Source organism: Vanessa tameamea, chromosome 20, assembly GCF_037043105.1.
Source record: "Vanessa tameamea isolate UH-Manoa-2023 chromosome 20, ilVanTame1 primary haplotype, whole genome shotgun sequence".
Taxonomy (NCBI): domain Eukaryota; kingdom Metazoa; phylum Arthropoda; class Insecta; order Lepidoptera; family Nymphalidae; genus Vanessa; species Vanessa tameamea.
Genome location: NC_087328.1, coordinates 3,287,267 through 3,310,873, shown reverse-complemented (window position 1 = coordinate 3,310,873; position 23,607 = coordinate 3,287,267). Strand labels below are relative to the sequence as shown.

Genomic DNA, 23,607 nt, shown 5'->3' with positions numbered 1-23,607 from the left:
GTAAGTTAATACTTACTAATTGATTGTCAAGTTATGATTATACAAACCGTTGTTTCGAATGTAGGATTTTCCGATGCCCTTAAGTTATATACATTTTTGACAATACTTTGTACTTAAATTATGAATAAATTTTTAGTGTTTGATTTTTAGCTTACAAATATAGTGTATGTTTTATTTGATAATAATCATTTTAAGGGCTATGTAGTTATATATTTATTTGGGTTTCCGGATATTGGATTCCTGAAGGTTGGACATCTGTAACTTCGTCAAGGATTAGACAAATTGACCCTTGGGCTTCACCTAAATCAAACTCAATCAACATTTTAGCTTACAAATCTAATTACGAATTTTAAATGAGATATTTCTGTAATAAAATATGTACTCCATTTGAGATCTTATCAACTCTCTGGAAATGGAGTATGGACGTCTAATCTCCAATGGATATAATTAGGAATGTTATATTTAGGTAACTATTTTGCTGGAAAATACTGTTCCATATATAAAAATATTTTTCTTTTATATTGTTAAATCAGATATACTAAGCGAATAAGGCTATAATAAAAATTACATAATCAGATTGAATGACTCCAGACTTGTAGACTGAAATTAGGCGCCAGTGTGGGCGTTGCGGTGAATTGCGTCTTATCAATTCGAACCTAGATGACGACTAGATGTTTCATTACTTCCTCTGCATTTATAGTCGTAATTTTACTTTATTTTATTATCTGTAAAACCTAACCTAACCTATATGATGTTATTGCCCTTTCTTCGTGCGCTAACATCGAATATCATATTACCTAAGGTGCTACTCTCCATCATAGAATCATCTACAGTATAACTGCAGGCGTTTAAGAAGCTTGATATACAAGTATTTTTTATGAATGTCTGCCTTTAAGAAATTTGAGGCTCTTTACTGTAATAACAAAGGCATTGGAGTAACTTCGAGTTTCTGATGTTTCAAAGTTACTGTGAATTTCGTTTATAGAGATGTAAATATGAAAAGTTTAGATCGGTTTAATGTGGTGATCAATAATAATTGTTCATTACAAGTACTTATGGTAAGTTATGTTTAATTATAGAAATTACTATGTATAATACTTGTAAAAACAGGTTAAATATGGCGTATTGAGTGTTCGCGTGTTTAATAAGCGTTAACATTAATACATTATTGCTTGTTAGTTTTACAATTTTGCACGCAATAATTCGATATAGGTTGTGGTGACAAAAGTAGGATAAAATACGACAACAAAGGATTAAATTGTACGTATGTATATTAAAATACGTAATGATACGTATTCGCGTAATAAGCTGACGAATCGGGCGACGCGCGCTTCGAACGGCTATCAAATTAAAATTAAATCCGCCTCCCTGATTGGTCGAGCGCCGAGTCGCTCGGTAGGGACGGGTGGGGATGCGATCAATACGCCACGTTACGTAAGCAGTCGGCGCCTTTCAGCTTCTGCACGCACTGTTGACATTGATATAAAATAGCAATAGGTGTAAACGAACTCAAATACCTTACTTAAGATTTATGTTTTTTGTGAATATTAATATACTTGTTAACTATGTTAATATTATTTAATTTATTTAAAAAAAAAAAATAACACTTTCATATTACCCAAAATTAAATGTATGTATTATTATAAACATTTATCGTAAAAAGTAATTCATATGTACTATATATGTACATACAAGGATAATACAAAATTTTCTTTGATGATATATTTCTTATTAAATTATGTAACGAATTGTTTCGTACCTGAGATATTATTAAGCTAATGTTTTCATCATAAAAATGTAAGTTAGGGTTATCGATTTATTTTTAATGGCCATTTTTAACCTCTTGCGGTCCCCAGATCGCATTACGCCATTTAATTTACGATCTTTGCAACCGACCCCTTTGTTCTCTAGCTTTAAGGCTGTTTTACGAGCTCGCTCGGATTTATTACTATGGCATGTTTTACATATATTCATGATCAAGTATTAACATTGTAACAATGTATTAGTATAATTTATTTATTTTATGAATAGAAAGTACAAATCTAAAATATAGTACGGATTAAATTATTATTAAAATATTCTTTAATCGTGTCCCATTAAAGGTTTTGGGTAATTAAGCGTAGTTAGCGTATAAAATGTCTCTGGGTTTGGACTATCGTCATACGATTCTTACATATTTAGAAGAGTTTTATTTATTGTGCTAATGTATTCTACTGCTATTGGAAAAAAAATCTCGTCATCGTATTTTATCCTTATTTTATTTACGGCATGGAATAAATTTGGGCAAATTGTAACTTTTGAATTCTTCGTGACACTGATGAGTGAAAATGAAGTAAGTACCTTCCTTCCACCATACGGGTAGGTGAAGCGTTTACGACCATTTTTGTTAGCGCACAATATAAAATCCTTTAATCGCCCTTTTACAACACCTACGGCTTGTCGTGGGTCCTATCTTTTCGACTTTGCCAGTACCACACTGCTTATATAGGATTTTTTTTTTTCTGAATAGGGGGTAATAATATACAGTAAGCTACATAAAAACCTCTTGCTTAGGTATAATAAATCCATTCAAATTAATTAATCGTTGTAAGATAATTTTTAACAGATTTTCCTGGTTTTCATCAATATTGAGTCATTTCCGTTATTTCCGGAACGAGATACAGTCCAAATTATTTACTATTAATATAGACAATATTCAAATATTTAAAAAGTATAATAAAAAATCTAGTTTATAAATTGTCTAAAGAAATGAATAAAATTAAAAGTTTCACGGAGCCGCTTTTACATTTATAAATATATTTCGGGTATAACGGACTTTTATTAAGTGTTCTCTAACGAGTTTCCTAAGTCGATAAGGGACTTTGTACCTTGACAAATATTCCGCTCGGGTCGATTATTTTTCTTACAGGCTTTTATAACAAGTAGATATAACTTTTTCCTAGCAGTTGGAACATTACTCTCTTAGTTATGTCGTTATTACTTGTATATTTCAGTATGATATATATGTCGCAGCATGACTCCTTATTCCATACGTCTCTGTCTGATCTCAACAAGTAACATTCTTTTCACACAATCCATCCATCGTCTTAGGTCCTCTATATATATGTATATATATTGAACCTTATATCCCAGGCGCCTATAAACTGGTTGGTCGTCAGCTCCGCTCCATAAATACCGACGGAAATATTTATGACTATTACTGGTCTAGATGTTCTATTATATCCTACCGAAACCGAGCCAACAAAATACTTGTCACACGAGGGTACTAATAAATTTTATACTTTTTTTTTGTATTTGATTTTGAATTAGGCCACTTTAATACTTTGACGAAAACTAAATGTAATACCATAAATTTGAAATTAAATGTTGTATGTACTGGACTACTTTACAATAAATTGTTTTCTTAAAATTTTACTTCTAAATTAGATTAGTCCTTTCATTTTGAACGTGTAATATTTTAAGCGTTTTGAGTATTTTTATGGCTTTGTTTTAATAACACCGTCAATGCGTCTACCTCGGATTATAAAATCTTAACTGTTTGTGTTTTAATGCTTAACAACAATATGATTAAACTTTAACTTGAAAAGGATAAGCAAGAGACAGTTTTCTACTGTATTACTTTCATCAAATAATTCATTTTCGAGAACTCTTGATCAGGATTCAAAGAGGGCGCCATCTTGTGTCTTATAGGTGTAAACAGTTAATAATTCTGACACACTTTTCAAGTAAATTCCACTAGACGTAATAACAAAAAGTAGTAATTGTACTGGTGGCGAATCAGGCGGACTAGAGACGGCTTTGTATGGTAATATGTTATAATTACCTATATTCTAAAATATAAAGAATTAAAAGTGTTAGACAAAATTTATATTGTTTATATAATTTTATAGTGTTTAGAATGAGAATTAAAATAGGCTAACATATTAATTTGATATTGAATTAGGTTGAATCTAATTCAAATATGTTTGTTTGTGATAATAATTATATTAATAAATGAGAAGAGATTATTTTGTAATGTTTTAACTGAAACTACTAATTTTAGTAGCTTGAACCAAAATATTACTTAGATAAAACTTATAGCAGAGGGCGTGTTTCCAATAAAGATTTAGTATATAATTTAAGCAATGCCCTTCACAGTTTCACTCGCTTTGTATTTAGATTATTGAAGTGACAAGCGTGAATTTCATTTTCTTGTGAACGATCAAAAGAAATGGCTAAACTTAACTAATTTAATTTTCAGGCCCTTTATACGCTTAAGAACTTAATTCGATGTTTCTCTTTTATCCGTGAATACTTCTCGGTAAACTTACTACTGAATTAAGTTTATTTGTGTATTGATTACATTTCTTTCAAGTAACTTTTATTATAGCGTATCTTAAGAATTGGCTGGCATAAAAAAACAACCCTTAAATTTAAGGAGAAAGTAAAAATATGATTTATTAAGTTATTTATACTTAAGACTAGGTAGGTATATTAAAATTTTAGAGTATATGTGATGTTGATTAGGTTCTTAAAGATTATTTAAAAAAATACAAATCAGAATGTAATAAAAATTCGTAATGATTATTATGAAAGGCCTAGGGCCTAGGCCCTATCAGACCTGCCGCCGCGGGCACGTGCCCCCTCAGCCATAGGGTAAATACGCCACTAAACTTTCTTAGATGTTCTTGAAGTTAGATGAGCAATCTTGGCTGTCGATCCTGAATCTCAGATATGTTTATAGATATAATAAAAAAGTATATTAAAGTTAAACTATTTGTTAATTCTTCAAAATGGCTCTGAAGACTTTAAATTGCCTAAATGTCGACAAATTTTTCTCGCGTTTTTGTTTTATGTAATATTGATTATTTAAGTTGAAACTTATATTTATAAAAAAATGTTCATCGTGTTCAGATCACCTGAAATATTAAAATTCATTAAAACGATCCGTTTTAATTGACAACCTTGACGATTGTATTTTTGTGACAAATCAACAATTTTATCTGAAGCGCAGTAAAATCGGATTTCCGTTTTATAGGATCGTTACAATTTTTATATTAATTAATTGTCATATGTACGTACAACTTTTATATTAATTAATCTGATAAATCAATTATTCGTTAGTTTTTTTTTTCTTATATCTTGTGTTTTAGGGCTTTGTATGTGCTTGTCTGGGTACCACTCACTCATCAGATATCCTTCCACCGATCAATCGTACTTAGCATTGTTGCGTTCCGCTTTGAAGAAGGCCTAAGTAACAACGACTCAAGGGAGTCCAAAGTTTGCGTTGTAAGGAATGGTTAATATTTCTTTCAGCACCAATTTCCATGGGTGGCGCTGACCACTTACCATCTTGTGGCCTATTTATTCATCCGCCTATATCATAAACAAAATATTTTTCGTTTATCGATATAAGTGATTGTTAAAAAATGTAATTCGATTTTATATTGAAATTTCAAATCATTTTAAACAGCATATTCGGTTTATATGTTATACACACTAACGAATACACTTAACGAATAGTAATATATAATAAAATCGATTACGATATTTTACGTTATTCAAAGCTTAATCTTTTCAAGGTCACAGGAGTTTATAAAGCCCGTTTGGCCAATGTGAATGTCTTTCATAATCTAATATATCTTTATTATTGTACCAATTTCTTGAATGAAGATACATGTTTGCCGAATCGTTTTTAATAATCGACTTATATAAAACTGACACTGGTTCCGAAACAACAATTGATATAAATGGGGAAAGTTTTATAATGCCTTTTAAGACTAGCGCCGGTTCTGCTGCTAGTGGAAAGTTACGTATAACTTTGTCAGTTTGTTTTGGAGTTATATTGTAATGGCCTTTATTTGTTATTTACTGTTTATATGTATAACTTTATGTAAATTGATTCAGTTCAAGGTTATAGAAAATATGGCCTAACATTTTTTTTTTGTTTAAATGTCGTTACGATGTTTTTGTATAAAGATATTGTGGTTGATTTTCTTATCGTTTAAAGCTTCACACTCTATGAAATGTAGTTTCTTTTAATATATTATAATTATATCATCTACACAGAAGACACATTGAAAGGGATTTTATCGAAGACCGTTAAAAATATGTTCGATCATGCTCTCGAAATGAGATTTAAAGTTGATTAAAAAGAATCGTCGGAATTTTGCTCGCTCAGGACTCGTTCAATGCTTCTTATATTTGTATGAAAATAATTTGGTTCAGAAAGTACTAGGAGCATTTCGATAAAAAAAAGAAAAATAATGTTTTGCGAATAAAACTATTAGGTACGACTACTTGCGTGAATAAAACTTGGGTCGAATAAAACCATATATCATTCTTGCTAACACAATCGGCCTCCACAAAATCAAGTCCTGCTTCAGTTTATCCAGTTCGCAAATTGGCAGCGAACCAAATTTAACAACATGAACTGTGACAACATTATTTATGGTTGCAGGCTATTGAAATAAAAGTTAATTGCTTATGTATTCGTATGGTTTTATATTCATTGATATATTTCAATTCGTTTTCATTAATTCCATTACACGATTTAAGTTTTTTGTAGTTTCCGAATATTGAAAAATATAGTATGTTATTTATAAATATCGTGTATTTATTCGATACAATTTTCAAAGAAAGGGGGGATGATCAGTTCACCTAAAAAAAATTGATACACTTTGACATACATGCTGGCAGTCAAAGCAAGCACCCTTAATAAGAACTTTTAAGAAGAACTAAAAAAAAAGAATACTTACGATACAAAGTTATTAATATATAATACCTAATAAATTTTACTTGGTGGTAGGGTTTTTAACAAGCCCGTCTGGGTAGGTACCACCCAATCATCAGATATTCTACCGCAGTACTCAGTATTGTTGTGTTCCGTTTTGAAGGGTGAGTGATCCAGTGCAACTACAGGCACAAGAGACATAACATCTTAGTTCCCGAGGTTGGTGGCGCATTGGTGATATAAGGAATGGTTAAAATTGACAGCGCCGTTGTCTATGGGTGGTAGTGACCACTTACCATCAGGTGGCCCATTTGCTATCATACCTACCGATATCATAAAAAAAAATTTTACAAATTCATAAATATTTGTAAATTGATGTGCACTTTTTTGCAATACAAACATAATTTTATTTTAATTAGCAAATAAAGGAAATTACAGAAACTTTTACCAGATAGGTACATGCGTTTGTTGACAACACAAGTAGTCTATTTAGCAAAATAGACTACTTGTGTTTGTTTCACGTTTATTGTAGATATTCCTCTAGAACTATACGGAGATACGTGATGTCCAATTAAAGGTGTTTGTTGGTGTAAATTGCTTGCGAAACTTTCCTTCAATGTGCACAATAATGACTTCTGAAACAACGCTTCTACAATGGCGAATCACTCAAAGTAATTTGAACAATATCTTTTGTTGTGCCAACTCAACCATTTTAACGAGTTTTCCGACATTTCAGAAGATTTCAACAGAAATATTGTTCTTTACAACGGTATTCGTCAAGACTTTATTGAGCTTCTTGTGTAAATCGATGGCTAACCTTTCGTTACTACATACGTCTTAACATAATGCAGTAATGTTGATTTACTTAAATCTTAGGCCGATTGGAATGATAGCCTTGCAACATTTTTGATTTTCTGAATGCATCAGCCTTCTTACGCCTTTTCATCATTGGAAATAGTAAAACTATGTATTACGTGCTAAATTAAAACATATTAGATATTGTTTTGCTATCGCTTTGGCTTATACTTCTTACAGTGCCATTGTATATGTGTGAGGTATGGGTATATCAAGGGACACATTTGCCAGACTGCCTTCCTAAAATCTTAAAAATAATGGATATTTCTTTTGGTAAAATAGAAATGTTTAAATAAATTAGTTTTAGTAGTCTTCATATTTTCGTTTCATTTGTGCTTATAAAAACGAAGAGCTTTAAATAATATTTGCAGCTACTGAGCCATTATTGCGGTCCAAGAACATAAAGTTTTACGAGTCTCCTCTAGTTTCTAGTGTTATAGAAGTGCATTTCGAACTAATTGTGGCTGGAGGTCGGACAATGCCATAATACTGTGATAAAATCCGTCATCCTTTTTAGCTCTAATTATTCGCAGTTAATTTGCAATTTTGTTACAAAAATGTAATTCATTTTTGTTATTTTTTATAATATTAGTTGATGAGTGAGGTTATGTACTCGTTAATATTGATCTAAGGTCCCAGATATCTACGAGATCCCAGATATTTTAGTAAAAGAAGTTTTTCCTAGACTAATGTGTAATGTTTATTAATGATACTACGGAGTATATTAATGATCTCTTTGTATAACATTACTGATATATTTTTACCTACATATTTAACATTTACTGAATAAAAAAAGTACTAAAGTTCCATGTGCTTACAGTACTAGGAGCTCTGATATCTTGTCTACCTAATTCTGAACCGTAATTTAGCCATTTCAAAGCCAATAATAATTGGTCTCTCGAGTTTAATCTGAAGATAAGACGGAAACATATTGCGGCACATTTTCTATCAAATTCACTGAATATATTTTCCGATAAAATAACAATCCAAGCAAAGGTTATAATGCGTAAACTATATGATACATATGTATTATGCAAATGAAGGTTTTACGCTATGGGTGGAAGTGGCTTTTTGAAAATATTCATGGATATGAATGTTGGCTTAATTATGATGTATGATAAATTGTGTGTTATGTATACGTATACATAATAAACATAAACATAATCAGCCTGTAAATTTCCCACTGCTGGGCTAAGGCCTCCTCTCCCGTTGAGGAGAAGGTATGGAGCATATTCCACCACGCTGCTCCAATGCGGGTTGGTGGAATACACATGTGGCAGAATTTCGTTGAAATTGACACATGCAGGTTTCCTCACGATGTTTTCCTTCACCGCCGAGCACGAGATGAATTATAAACAAATTAAGCACATGTAAATTCAGTGGTGCCTACCTGGGTTTGAACCCGAAATCATCGGTTAAGATGCATAATATAGGAAATGTCGTGACTGACTGCTGCTAAAGCTAATATACTGTTGAAATTGAATTACAAATACGTACTATTGCGTTGCGTTGCATATTGAATCGGTTTCATTCAGTTTTCTAACATTAAGTCCTTAAGTATATACAAATATGAATTAAAAATAGTTACTGTATAAATCTTGACGGTGTGGACTGGTGGCAAGAATTTCATTCTGTCGAATTGTAAGTGTCATTATTTTTTTGGTCAGCAAGTCAAGTAAAGTCTTAATTACGATTGTTAACGTTTTGGAATAACCGTCTCGTGCCGAAAATGTCCTAATGTATTAAGTGGAGCTTTCCCTTAACGAAATCGCACTGGCAGGGTTTAATATTTTATATAGGTAATTATATGTTTTTATTTATTTAAATCCCGTTTCGGTTCCCAAAATAATTCCAAAAATCTTATATCACTCAATGCTGTAGGTATAGGTGTTTTAGTTTTTTTACATATCGACCTATAGTCACTATATATGTATCAATCTAGAATCGTCAAAGAAAATTTACCTGGAATTCTTCAGACATTTTCGATAAATCAAAACTCATAATATAAATTTTGCACGATTAAGCATCGTAAACACCGCGCTTAAAAAAGTTACTTACACTTACTGTAGGTCTAGAAATAGACTCATTATTAAAACAAAGCCATTGGCTTTATATTTGCCAAAGAATGTAATATATAATAAAAAATAAAATTGTAAATACAGTGAAATTACAATCTATCGCGCGAGATTGTAAGCTGTCGAAAGATTGTAGACGGTGATTCAACTTAATAAACTTAACTGAGTAAAGCGCAAAATTTCGATAGTAGGTATATAATTGAAACTGAAATTAATTTTGATAAATTATAATCTACTGAAAAATTATGCGTTTAGTTGTAAGCAGTATGTTACTGGTCACAATCTTTCGACCGTTTACAATCTCGCCAGTTAGATTATAATCTAACGGAAATTATAAATTTGACTGTGACATATATATGTATGTATATTAAATAAAAAAATCCATTTAAGTTACGCCATTCCCTTTACAACCAAACAAAATAAAACTCTGAAAATAAAATACACCTAAAGCGAAATGTGACGAGTCGATAAAAGCGGTAGCTAACGACGATTCTACGTTCGCATTAAGGCTGACAGATTTACCACGTGACCAGCAGCTTAACTCCTTTAACGGTTATGTCTCTTTGATGGTAGGTTTTTGTGTTCTGTTAGCTTGGTTTATGGATTGAAGTTATATGATGGGCGAAAAGTTATTGTTATCAACCATCGTATAATCGGTTATGTTATTTTAATAGAACAAATTTGAATTCAAGGCGGGAGTTTGAACACTGCCAACTTTCAGAGTGTTCTCCATAAAAATCCATTTTAAAACCTGGTCTTCGGTGTCTGCAGCTTTATTGGCTAGCAGTCAGATGTAAATGAAGGTATATTTACATTACAAATATTAAAACTTTTATGTATATAATTTGTCTATTGTATATGCTCTAGGAGTCTTTGTGTTGCTTGAGAAGCAACACAACGACTTTGTCAAAAGAAAAACAATGAAATATAAACGAACATATTACTAAAGTCATAAGAACTCTTAGGTTAACTAAATGCCCTGATCTAAATAATTATATTAATGTATTCCACGATATAATCGAATTATATGTATATATCAATTTTAAGTGTAAGCAATCAAATAAACGTCTGTAATATACGTGAGGTTGACACAAGTAGGCTTTTTCGTTTATACGTATATTTATATTCACTAATCTATATATCTAATTAATATATTGGGGGAAGACCCAAGAAACGATGGATGGATTGTGTGAAAGACGATATGGTAAGAAAGAATGTTACCAGTGGGATGACTTCCGAAAGAGAAGTATGGAAGAAGAAGACATGCTGCGCCGACCCCAAGTAAAATTGGGATAAGGGCAGGAGGATGATGAATCTATATATCTAAATTTAACATACAAGCAATAAACAGTCTAGAATATTTCCCATTCTGTACGCTCATCGATTATTTATTCATCGCATAGCTTAAAGATTTGACCCAGATTTATTCTTTATCAACGGTCTGAAACTTCGTCAGCGTGGATTTATGGATTTTTAGCATGGCGAAAGAGTTTTTTTATTCCATTTATGCGCGAAAAGTATTATTGGATTCGGTCTGGATGCAAGATTTACTTTGCCAAGTTTTATTCAAATTCGCCATCAATATGATTGAACGAAATGGCTTTTTGACCGTATTGATATAAATGGCAAATATTAAAATTATGACCATGTTCTTATGACAGAAGACTGTCTTTACAACTTTTATATAATAAGGATATGGAATTTTATTCTACTAGGTATACATATGTATGTACATTTTTCAAGTGATCGTGAAAGTATAACTCCGAAGTTACAGGAGTAGTACGTCGCATAAATTGAACCTATAGCGACAGGTGATAGAAGATTAACTAAATATTTAATGATTCAGTTTTAATTAAATTTAAGCCGGCCTCTAGATCATTATGTTTTTGTTCTCCGCCACTCATCAGATAAATTATAAATATGTCTTTTTTGCGAATATAATACACAATTTAGCTAATGCCAGACATAAATAATTTGTAACCATTACATTGGGTATAAATGTCGCCATTGCAGTATTTATCGACAGCTTTATGAGCTATCGAGATCAATATCTTGAACCATATTCATTTTATTGGTCTTGTAGGCTTGACGTTAACTAAGCTACATACTGTTTCACATAAAAGTATGAGAATAAAATGGAGCGCCAAGGTTTGCCCTAAAAGTTGTTTTTACCAAAGAAAAAAAAATTGAAATGATATAGAATAAGAATCGAACAAGTTATCTACATCTGTTACTATTATTAAATTTAAATTTGACTCAGTAACAGTCACAAACATTTTATTGGTTTGCAAGTCTTGTTTAGATGATTAAAACACTTTCGAATTTGAAACGCAGTTTATCGATTAAAATAGAATTTAGATGAACGGATATGTTACAATATGTTAATATTTTGGGAAGAACGATACGTTTTAAAATTAAACTTTCAAGTAGTAATTTGGTATTTTATTAAAATTCTTAACTTGTACAGATCATCTCATAACTTATTATTTATTTGAAAACAATGTAGTAAACACATCAAAGTCTAATATTATAATGATATGTAAATTTTATGAAATTGAATATAATATTCGAACGGGTCGGGTTGACTTAGTGTCAATTATTTTAGCATCCCTTCAAAGTGAAGCGACGTTTTTGGTGTGAAAATTTACATTAATATGGTATAGAATCTTTGGCTTGTTTTCTAAACTAATGACTATATTGCTAAGTGAGTCCCTCATTACGACGAAAATTTGAATCTTAGTAACTTAATAATTTTAAAATATAATAATTATTTTATAGCATTCAAGATGTAATATTATTTTATATTCATAACGCCGTCTTGCTGAATTTCAAATACTCTCTTAATGCATGGCATATATTGGTGCACCCTCGATTCCCTTAATTACATAATCGATAGAACGAGAATTAAGCACAGGACATACGAATACGCACGCTTTCTCCAAAAAATGGCAATTTTCTAATTCCCGCTTGCTATTGAGATTTTTTTAACTTAAAACCTATACTATAACTCAGGTTGAGTTAAAATACGTTAGTCAACGTTTTCGAGGGAGGGACTGCATATGCGTTATATCGACACGCTCCCGCAGCCTCTTCGATCCGTGGGTATCGCAGTAATGAATCCCATATAGGTAGCCTGGTTAAAGGGGAGCCCCTTTTTTTAGGTTTAAAAAAAAAACAAGAATCTTAGTCAAATCTGTAACACGCCATGCGAGCCTTGTAGATAGCCTAAATATTGAGGATTGAACATAATTATGTAATGTACCTTACATTTGTTTCATAATATATTGATAATATTTTTTGCGTAACAATTTTAAAAGCACGGAAAGCCTCGCAGCAGTGGGAAATTTACAGGCTTTTATGTCATTTTTTTTTAATACGCAGGTAACCTTTTTTTGAATAACCATTACCGGTACCGTTACAGCTCGCTAATTGAAAGACTTTATTAGTATTAGACTAAAACCCAACAAATCTTAATGAAAATATAAGATTAACACGGTAAAGAAAATTAGGCGTCCGTTGTTAATGTTATTAATAAAACAATCTTATTAATTCAAGGGATTTATTTAAAGGATTCGCTGAGATTACTTTGCATTATTTTAAACAGATTTAAGATGAGACAATCGATGCTTGAGTCAAATTTAGTAACTGTATAATCTTAGTTAAGTTAGCTGCTAGGAAATATAAAGCTAAACAACGGTTTTAGAAGATTAAAATTAAGCAACATCGTTCCAAACCTTGGAAACAAAGGAATGTTACACTTACTTTGTGTATAGTGATAAAAGAAGAGTGCCGTAAGAGTCTTATGAGGGATTTTGATATTGATTCAGTCGAGAACGTAAGCGCCTCGACAAACCGTAGCTATTTACTGATACATAGGTAAAATAATACCCAAGGACGGTTGGCATCTGGTATGTGTAGTGTCCCAAATCGTATCCTTGTAGTTTCATATGTCATTTATAGAATTACTAGCATATCCCGCGGATTCGCCAAATTGTATTTTAGGTAGTGACGAAAAATGTCCATTTTTACGTTCTAAATCCCTATTTGAATTATAGTTATAAAATATTTCAAAAATTAGGATGCTGTCTAAAAAAAGCACTTTGTGAACTTCGCGATAATATATTAAAGAGAGTTATTTTGAAATCGCAGACACTTTAATGTGTAGGTGTGGCATTAGGTTGACAAAGCCTGGTCAGAATAGCAATTGAAAACTTTTTGCGTTTTACTGTTGAAATTAAGTATAGATTATTATTTAATTATACTTTGTATAAATGTGCTAACTGAGTATACTACAATATATTCAGTTGAAAGTTTGCATGTCACAAACTAACGTAACTGTTACATATCACATACAACGCAATGAAAATGCTTTTAAAAATATAAATATAAAATATCTTTCCATTGCTTTATAACGGCAACAGTGTTGGCGTGTAACAGCCCGGAGACAGCGCTTTAAATGTTAAACTCCCTTTGTTAAAAAGCTATTGTCTGAACTATTCTTTTTCTGGTCTGTATTTATTTTTTTTTCAATGCCACGGCGTAATATATATGGGAAGGGTTTTACGTTTATTTTATTATGTAGCGATTTTAAATTAAGATCAGGTAATTAACAAGAGTTTAGTTCATATGTCAATAATATAATCTGAATTAAGTGTCAACTTGAAATTAATGCCCTATAACTTTTCTAATAAGTTTAATAAGTCAAAAATATTTTTAATGTCAAACTTTCGTGATGAACGTTCTTGTCATCTTGTTCTTATAGGTTATAATATAAGAAATTACCATGGTGGCTCGACTTTATAGTAATTATACTCAAAGCATCCGTGCATATTTCCCTGTTATGGCCACAGTTCTAAATGTAAGTGGTCACTACTGCCCGAAGAAACTGATGCTGTAGATGTATATGATGTGAACTACATGAGCTATACATTTTTGATATTAGAATTTAAACAGTGAACTCTTTATGAGGAGGCGTTTCTTTTCATCGAAACGCAAAACAGCACTATTCGTTTAAATATCGAAGCGATGGCTCTGAAAATATTGTGTTTTGATCATAATAATTTATCTATAACCTTCATTTTATGTATCAGTAGACGATTTTTTACATTATCATAATTATATATATCAATTCACATGTTACAACAATTGCATAAATAAGATTAAATTTATAATACTGAATTAGTTGAAATGTTTTAAAATTAACTTTACCCCGCTATTGTTCCGAGTTACAAGTGTATAAAAAGATAACAAAATAACAGTCTCCTCCAGCTCGATTTGAGCACTTGACATGGGTCGCAGTGATAGTGTGGCAAATTTAAAAGCTTTTGTTCACTACCCTTTGTGAATCATTTCTACGACATTTTTACCGGATCGCCTTTTGCAAGCATTTAACGTTTAAGTACGATCACAACTTAACATAAAATTTCAACTCCAAACCAACGTAAAAACAAATAAAAATTTGAACATTGAACTGACGAAATATCGAGGTCGAGGTTTTAAATGATCTACGGTATCAGAAAAAATGGCGTTTTGAATACCGGCGAAGTTGTAATCGGATCTTTTGAAGTAAAATTAAAGCATATAAGAAGTTAAGTGGAATGGTGTCGTATCATAAATTACAATATATTAATATTTAAGTCTAAGATTTGTTTATGTTTACTCTTTCGCTTGGAGAGCATATTCAAGAAACAGGGTTGTAATGAATAAATCATATGGGCTATAAACAATAAATCAAAATGTTGGTGTTAGTCTTGGTCGTTTGATTCTTTTGAATAATCATTATACAATTATCATGTTAATTAAATGGCAAATAGTATAATATTTCAGCAAACTTTGACAAAGTATTTGCAGTAGGTATTGATTAAATTAGACCAATGTGAATATTATCCGATCGTTCGATTCGCCATGTATTTGGTATCATTATTTGGTATCAACTGTATTCGTATTGTCAATAGTACTATTGATATTGCGACCGTTTTCCCGGATCGCAATATTATTGATAACCTTTGAACATACGCTCGGACCACATATACATTGTTATATGCTTTGCTGTATGGGAAATTATTTCAGTTTTTCTGAACGTATCTGATTTTAAATTAACCGCATTAACTGTACTATTTTTGTATTATCTATACACGTTGCATTATCTGGTTCCGATAAATAAAAGTTTTGTACATTTTCAAATATCGCGACGTAAGTTATCCATTCCATGCATTATAATCGTGTTACTATACGTTTTTTTATTATAGTTTTTTTTTTGACGTTTCGATAAAGTCTTTACTCACGGAGTACTCTCTAAAAACGGTGAGCATCATATATTTTTTTTTTAATTTGTAAAAACAATGTTTGAACAAAGCTCTATTTATCTCCTTACATAAATGTATGTAGGTATATATTCATTGTTCGAATCTCCCGATCTTTAGGTTTCTTTCGGCTAAGTAAGGATTATCTGGACTTTTGTCGCCGATAAGTTGTTATTGTCTACACTTTCCCCATGTCATATATCATGTACTTTTACAGGATGAAATAATATATTTATATTGATTCTTTAAGATTAGCTTGAGAAATACATATTGTACTTCGCAATTGACTTGTATATGTACCTCAGTTTATTATTATTAGAAGTGACGGTCGGTGGTAGCGTGATGATACATATTATATAATATCTTTCAATAAATAGGCTACTTAGTATTTACTTATATACAAAATGTAGAAAAAAGATTTAGAGTCCATATGCATTGCTATATATACTATATAAGTACCTAATCATAAATTCTGATTTGATTTTATTTTGTTGGGAGTAGGTTGATTGATAAATGGGCCACCTTATGGTCAGCGGTTACCACTAGTGGGCCCATAGACATATTAAGCAGAACTTTAAGATATATGAACCATTCCTCAAATCGCCAATGCGTCACCAATCTTAGAAACAAACGTTATAAAGGAACATAATATTTTGCCTGTAGGTAAAATGACTGACCATGTAATCTAGAACATTATAATACTATTGCTGTTAGGATATATAATATATGTGTGGAGATGGTACCCACCTAGACCGGGTTGCACAAAGCTTTACCACTGAGTATACAAAAATGCATTTAATAACAAAAGTATAAATGAATGCATATAAGTAGCCTGTAAATTTCCCACAGCTGGGCTAAGGCCTCCTCTCCTTCTGAGGAGAAGGTTTGGAGCATATTCCACCACGCTGCTCCAATGCGGGTTGGTGGAATACACATGTGGCAGAATTCCGTTGAAATTAGACACATGCAGGTTTCCTCACGATGTTTTCCTTCACCGCTGAGCACGAGATGAATTATAAACACAAATTAAGCACATGAAAATTCAGTGGTGCTTGCCTGGGTTTGAACCCGAAATCATCGGTTAAGATGCACGAGTTCTAACCACTCTGCCATCAAGAAATAAATACAATTTATTTCATAAAACCTCATTCCTTAGTCACATATGTGCACATACCTCGAGGAAGCGGATGTTCCGGCACTCATCCGGTATGGGAATTGTCTATCAGGAACTAACTGAATAATGTATTGAACGCAAAGTTCTCACTTATGTGTAAACTTATATCTAGCATAGCTAAGCGTGTACAATATATATTTATTTTGAACTAGCTGTTACCCGCGGCTTTGCTCGCGTAGAAAATGGATATATTTACAAATTAACTTAAAATTTTATGTTAATGTAAGCCTCTTTTTATACCACATTGGTGTGTATTTCAGCCCTTAGGGTAGAATATTCAGAAACGCTTAAATACGTATCAACTCATTTTTAATCAGTGGCACAAAAATAAAGTTTCATGCTTCTAACTTCAAAAATGACGGACTTCCAGACTAACCTATATAAAAATGTCAACCCTTATTAAGAACCTTATAGGTTGAATATGCTGAAACGCTGAAAAAAATACGGATCTACTCACTTTTAATCAGTATCCCAATAATAAAGTATCATGTTTTTAATTAAAAAAATTACAGACCTCCATAAAAACTTTCATCTCTTATTTCACCCCCTCAGAGGTAGAATATCAAGAAACGCTTAAATACGTGTCTACTCATTTTTAATCAGTGTCCCAAAAATAAAGTTTCATGTTTCTAACTTAAAAAATTACGGACTTCCATACAAACGTTCCAACCCTTTTTCACCCCTTTAGGGGTAGAATTTCCAAAATCGCTCCTTAGTGGGTGTCATGATATGTTTGGTTATAAGTGGTAAAGCCTAAAATATAAGTTTTATGCTACTAGTTCTAAAAATGATAATGCTTTCAACAACATACAACCTTTCATCCCCCTTTTCAACGCTTTACAGCACTTTTTTCCGAATAAAAAGTAGCCTATGTCCTTTCTCAGGCTCTAGACTATTTGTGTACCAAATTTCATTTAAATCGGTCGAGTAGTTTTGGCGTGAAAGCGAGACAGACAGACAGAGTTACTTTCGCATTTATAATATTAAGTATGGATTATTATGTGCGTAATGTTAAAAGTTGTTTTTAAACATTTTTATTTGAAATAATATACCATAACATTAAATAGTGATAGAATATTTATAAGTGAGGTTCACGTCCTTTACGAATATATGATATTCGAAAATATTGTTTTTTAAATGTTATTATATGACACATGATAATTTTTATTTTTTAAATGTATACAAATCACCGATGTCTTTGATATCGACTTTTCGTTGTTGTTACAGTATCGCCTTCACAAGAAAACCATTTTACATATAAAAATTGAAAGATTTTTTTCTGAAGCGTTAGAGACTAGCGCATTTTTTATCGTTTACATTTTGTATTGATGAGGAATATTATGTATCGTATAATATATGGTTAATAATTTAATTAAGAGAGTATAAAAAATAGTTGAGTTTTCGATGTTTTTTTGGTAATGTCAATATTCTGAACCGGTATGTCATGGCATGTACGATATTTAAAAGTAGATTAACCCAATAAAATGATTTAGACAAATATAATTTATAAACCAGAGAAGACCTACGTGTGACGTCGACTTTAATCTCCAATAAGTATGCGCACGTGACTCGTCAGACTTACGGACTAACCCGTAAGGGTTAAGTGAACTCGTGTCGTCGAATTATATACATATTAGAACTAGCTGTGCCCGCGACTTCGTGCGCGTTTATTGAATTTAAGTTATTTGGATATTGTAGCGTGATTTTATTTTTAGGTAAAGTAGCCCAAGTTACTTCTTATTATTACAGCCGCTATGTGCCAGTGAAAGTCCCGTCGAAATCGGTTCAGCCGTTCTAGAGATTAGCCGGAACAAATAGACAGACAGACAGACAAAAATTGTAAAAAATGTTATTGTGGTATATGTACCGTGTATACATACACATGCATTTAGTAGAAATGGGTTATTTTAATATTACAAACAGATACTCCAATTTTATTAGATGTATAGATTGAAAATGTTATGAGATACGTCATACAACAAGTAATTATTTTAAACTAGCTCGGTTTTCCCGTGGATAGGTCCAAGTAGATAGAAATCTTCGCGGACTGTACGAACACTATACTTTTTATATTTTATAATTTTATTGATTTAAACAGCGCACGCTATGTAAGCATTCAGCCAGCACGGCTTTTATTCGATTTACAGCACGAAATGCTCGGAAATTATATGTAAAGAAGTTTATCGTGAATCAATATGTTTATTGGTGGAAACAAATTCATATTCATATTTTACCTTTTGAGAAGTTAGAAGTCTAAAATTTTGTTAGAGTTAGGAGTGTACTTTGTTTCTATCAAAATATTAGTGGTTTAGCTCTGATAAGTTGCAAATGGTAAATGGTCACCACTGCCAATATTATATTGTTTTGTAATTACTTTAGACATTTAAACTATTAATTCTGCACTAGTGCAAATGTTGATATAAAAAAAAAAAAATAGTAACATACTCTTACAATAGCGACGGGTAGGTGGCGCATAAGACCTAGCGGATATTCTTTTAAACAATTCAAAGATAGATTACAACGCCTGCCGAGGATTAATTGGGGTGTATATACACGTATAGTGCGGCTAGCCGTAACTTCCTCGCCACTAGCTAGAATAATTATTATACCTTTGTTGTGACAAAACGTATGATACAAAAATATTAATTACTTATAATTTGTTAACAAAAATGCTTAGAATAATGTATAATTGTTTCTGATCGAATTGCACACAGTCAGATTAATAGAAATTACCAATACTTTCACCGAAAACACATTACGACGACTTACAAGTGACTTAAAATACTGCAATATATTTGTTTTGGCTTAACGATATAGAGCATGAAATAAAACAATGTACAGTAATTGAATGGAACTATTCAATTACTATTGATATATTTTCAGTGCACGGTTAATGACCTCTGTGATACGTGATACCATTGGTCCTCGGTGAAATTTCAAACACATCCGTCTCTGTCACCCGTTTATCCGGAGTGTAGCGGTAGACGAACAAAAGACTGATGACGTATCATTCCTGTAGCTATTGGAAATGTAACCGTTTAACTAACCATATACATCGACAAACAATGATATTGTACATTTTGTTATTGATAACTAGCGACCCGCCCCGGCTACGCACGGTTGCAATTTATTAATAAAGAATATGACAATATAAAAATAATTTATACTCTTAGCATTCCACAAGTGAAAAATAATTTTAATTGGTAGGTTAGTTCCGGAGATTACCCCCATTTTAAACAAGCGAATTTTACTTCTTTGTAGTATTATTATAAATGAAATTTGGTTTTGTCTTTGGTTAAAATTGTTTTGGTTTTAGAGTTGTACGCTCGTGTTATAACGCTAATGGGCGTAGATTACAATGTAGTTATATTTATTCTAATTTCTATTCGACTAAATAAATTAATTATGTTATCTCTTGTTCTGTAGGTGTGATTAAAGGACAATTTTCCAAAGAAATATACCTTCGTATTTTAAATCATAGCATAGTACGGGTTACGCGAAAATTTACGTGATGGTTTACGAGTCGCAAAGCAATTTAAAAATTGCAGTTTCGATTCTTCCCGTTGAACTATTGTCGACACACTCCTAGCACAAGCTTTAAGTTTAAATACAGGGTTAAATATGAACATTACTAATTGCTTAAATTGGAGCATAACTAAAAAAAAAAACAATATCCGATGTAACTATGAATAAGACCTTAAAATCAGTTTAAAATAAATAATATAATTTTATAAAAATTACATGACAAAAATATTGATTTATAAAACTATGATACAGTAAATAACAAAGTAAAAGATTACGAATTTTTAAGGAAAGATATACGAGAAACATTAGCAAGTATAGTTCAGCAGAGGTCAATAGTAAATTTAATCCCTCTTGGATTAGACATCCTTATTTATTTATCCGGGATACACGGGTCAAAGGATACGGTTTAAGTGATAACAATGTTGTGTTTCTAAACTCGAAGATCAGTCTATCCATTTAAAAATACTAATTAGGGATTATCACTTGTTTTATAAACGTAATATGATAATAGATATTATATTACAAAGGTAAAAAATATGGTTTTTCAAATAAACGAATATAAAGAAGGAATAGCTATTAATAATAAAAATAAAAGACATTTGCGGAAAATGAAGTCTGATAAATGTCAATTGCTTGTTCCTTTCTCGAATGTTCTCGAATTATGGCCGAAGATCCTCTTATTTCTGTCCTCAATTGCCTTATTTATAATATGATATCTTTTAGACACAATAAAATACAGTATAAAAAAAATTGGGAGACATCTTATTATTGAAATAAACATTTTGTTTTTTCAACGGTAACGTAACGTAATTCATAATTATAAAAATAATTAAAGTCTAATTGTTTCTGGCCAGGAGTAATTAAAAATATAATTTATTTAATAAAAATTTGAATACGATAAACAAAAAAAGCACCAAGAAATATTTAATAAAAAATGTTTTATTGTGATTCGACCGAATCGATTAAAAAAATATGTTTGATTATTGATTTAATGTGAACATCTTGTCGACAGAGCATCCTCGGTGAATTCAACCGCGAGCAAGATGCTTTCATCAAAGGGCAGGAAGGTCGCGGTGGCGCCGCCGCTCCACCATGGGTCGGAGCACCCAACGAGGCTGCACTCAAGGAAGAGTGCCTTTCTCTTTCAACCGTAAGTCTATCGATTAACATTTTCAGAACAGATGTTCTACAATCTAAATGTTGATCATAAAATCTCACGTGTTCATTTAATAATTACACCTCAATATGCGTTCATTGTTTTTGAATATGTCAACGGTGCACAGGATACGCAGAGTCAGCACTGTTTCGTAAAGTCGACTTTAACGGAGGTTTTGGATGAGGTTCGCTTAAATTGTTCATTAGTGAACTGCGCCCGGCTCATAATGAGCGAAGTCAACTCAACCGAACTAGCGGTAGGCTTGTTGTATTGTTCTATTTTTTTTTCCTATCGTGAACTTTAGTTAGGTATCGTATCGTTGTCTTGTTAACTATAGATTTAAAAAAAATAATGTTTGTTTTTTATGCGTCTTTAGAGCTATAGAGAGCTGTCTATATCAACGATTTTAATAAATATAAAAAGTAAATGATAAATAAACTTAATTATGTATTATATGAGTTTAAAATTTAAAGTAAGATAATTCTCACTTTTTGTTTTGTTAGTTGAAACGTTTTTGAGAAATCTCTATCGTAGGTTTTTCGATATATCTTCTCTTGTAGATGCTTGGTTTAAGATGTTATACATCTGGCAAGAGAGAAGTTTCAAATTCAAATCATTACATTATAACGGGTCTTTGAATGTATGTCTTTATGTCTATTGCAAAGTCTTAAAGTTTTTCCATAAAATGAAATAACCACTTATCATCTTTAGATATCAATGTATCGTTCTTAAAATGGAAATTTGATTAGTCTATGATATAACTCTATGGTCTTTTCTAATTTATTTGTTCTCGTACTGTTTGTTGGCATAAAAAAAAGGAAAAAATGAGTATGATTGTCGGCAATTGCCAATAGAGACAATAAAAAATTGGTTACAATAAAGTCTTATATGTAATCAGACCAATCTTTCTGCACTAGGACAGGATGCATTGGTAACGCTTCAAATAATATGATTCAATAGAGTAAGAGTATATTGCACAGCGTCGAGTATTTAAGTGTGAGAGTATTATTCAATAGATAGTGATCTAAATTTCTTGTCTTTAGGACCGAAGGAACTTCGTCCGTGCACCGCCAGCGGGCGTTGAATTTGACTTCGATTACAACAAGATGTACCCAGTGGCTGTTTCCATCATGAACGAAGATCCTAACCTCTCTACGATGCGCTTCGACCTGGTACCCAAAGTGTAAGTTTTAGTTACATAGAATGTATACGATATAGAAGTGGACACTCATATTATATTAGTGTGTTTTTATGATACATGTTAGTGTAGTGCCAAATTGACCAACTGATTGGCCATACCTCACATCGCCAATGCGCAAACAACCATTGGAACTACTGGTAGTTCAATGGCTTGCTCTTCAAACTGGAACCCAATAACACTAAGTATTGCTGTTTATCAGAAGAATATTTGTTCAATGGGTGGTACCTACCCAAACGGGTTTGCACGAAGCTCTACTACCGGTTTTGAAATAATCATGCTGCACACCTCGAAACCGAGAAGAGGAATCAAAAGATACTCGCCGGGATTTCTTTTTATTTCTAAAATATAAAAATAATAAAATTAAATATTTATTTGAAATGGTTAAGACGCGATCATTTCAGTCTCAGGGTGTGCAATAATATAAAAAGTTATAGATTTTGTACCTTTAGCATACAATCGTCCATTACTTATGAAAATTAAAAACTTAACAATTGATCTATTTCTAATTAGATCTTTCTAATTAGGCTTGAGTCAGTGAATCTACAGGCATAAGGGACATACAATCTTATTTCCCATGTTAGGTTAGTGGCGCATCAATGTTGCAAGG

The 23,607-nt window shown here is 31.7% G+C and overlaps 2 protein-coding genes across 8 annotated transcripts in view; one reads left to right on the top strand and one right to left on the bottom strand.

Moving 5' to 3' along the window:
- The window catches only part of LOC113403742 (synapse-associated protein of 47 kDa), a 241,398-nt gene that overhangs the window by 18,210 nt on the left and 199,581 nt on the right, over positions 1 to 23,607 (top strand). For all 7 annotated transcript variants that reach the window (XR_010309488.1, XM_026644327.2, XM_026644323.2 and 4 more), the window contains 2 exons: positions 21,656 to 21,793; positions 22,843 to 22,982. Coding sequence is in view for 6 of the 7 variants with exons in the window: in XM_026644327.2 (XP_026500112.1) it covers positions 21,656 to 21,793; positions 22,843 to 22,982 (278 nt within the window). In the remaining variant the exon portion in view is untranslated. The remainder of the gene's footprint in view (positions 1 to 21,655; positions 21,794 to 22,842; positions 22,983 to 23,607) is intronic.
- LOC113403851 (eukaryotic translation initiation factor 2-alpha kinase) overlaps positions 1 to 23,607 on the bottom strand; it is a 229,702-nt gene that overhangs the window by 113,568 nt on the left and 92,527 nt on the right. The gene's annotated exons all lie outside the window — the stretch shown is intronic.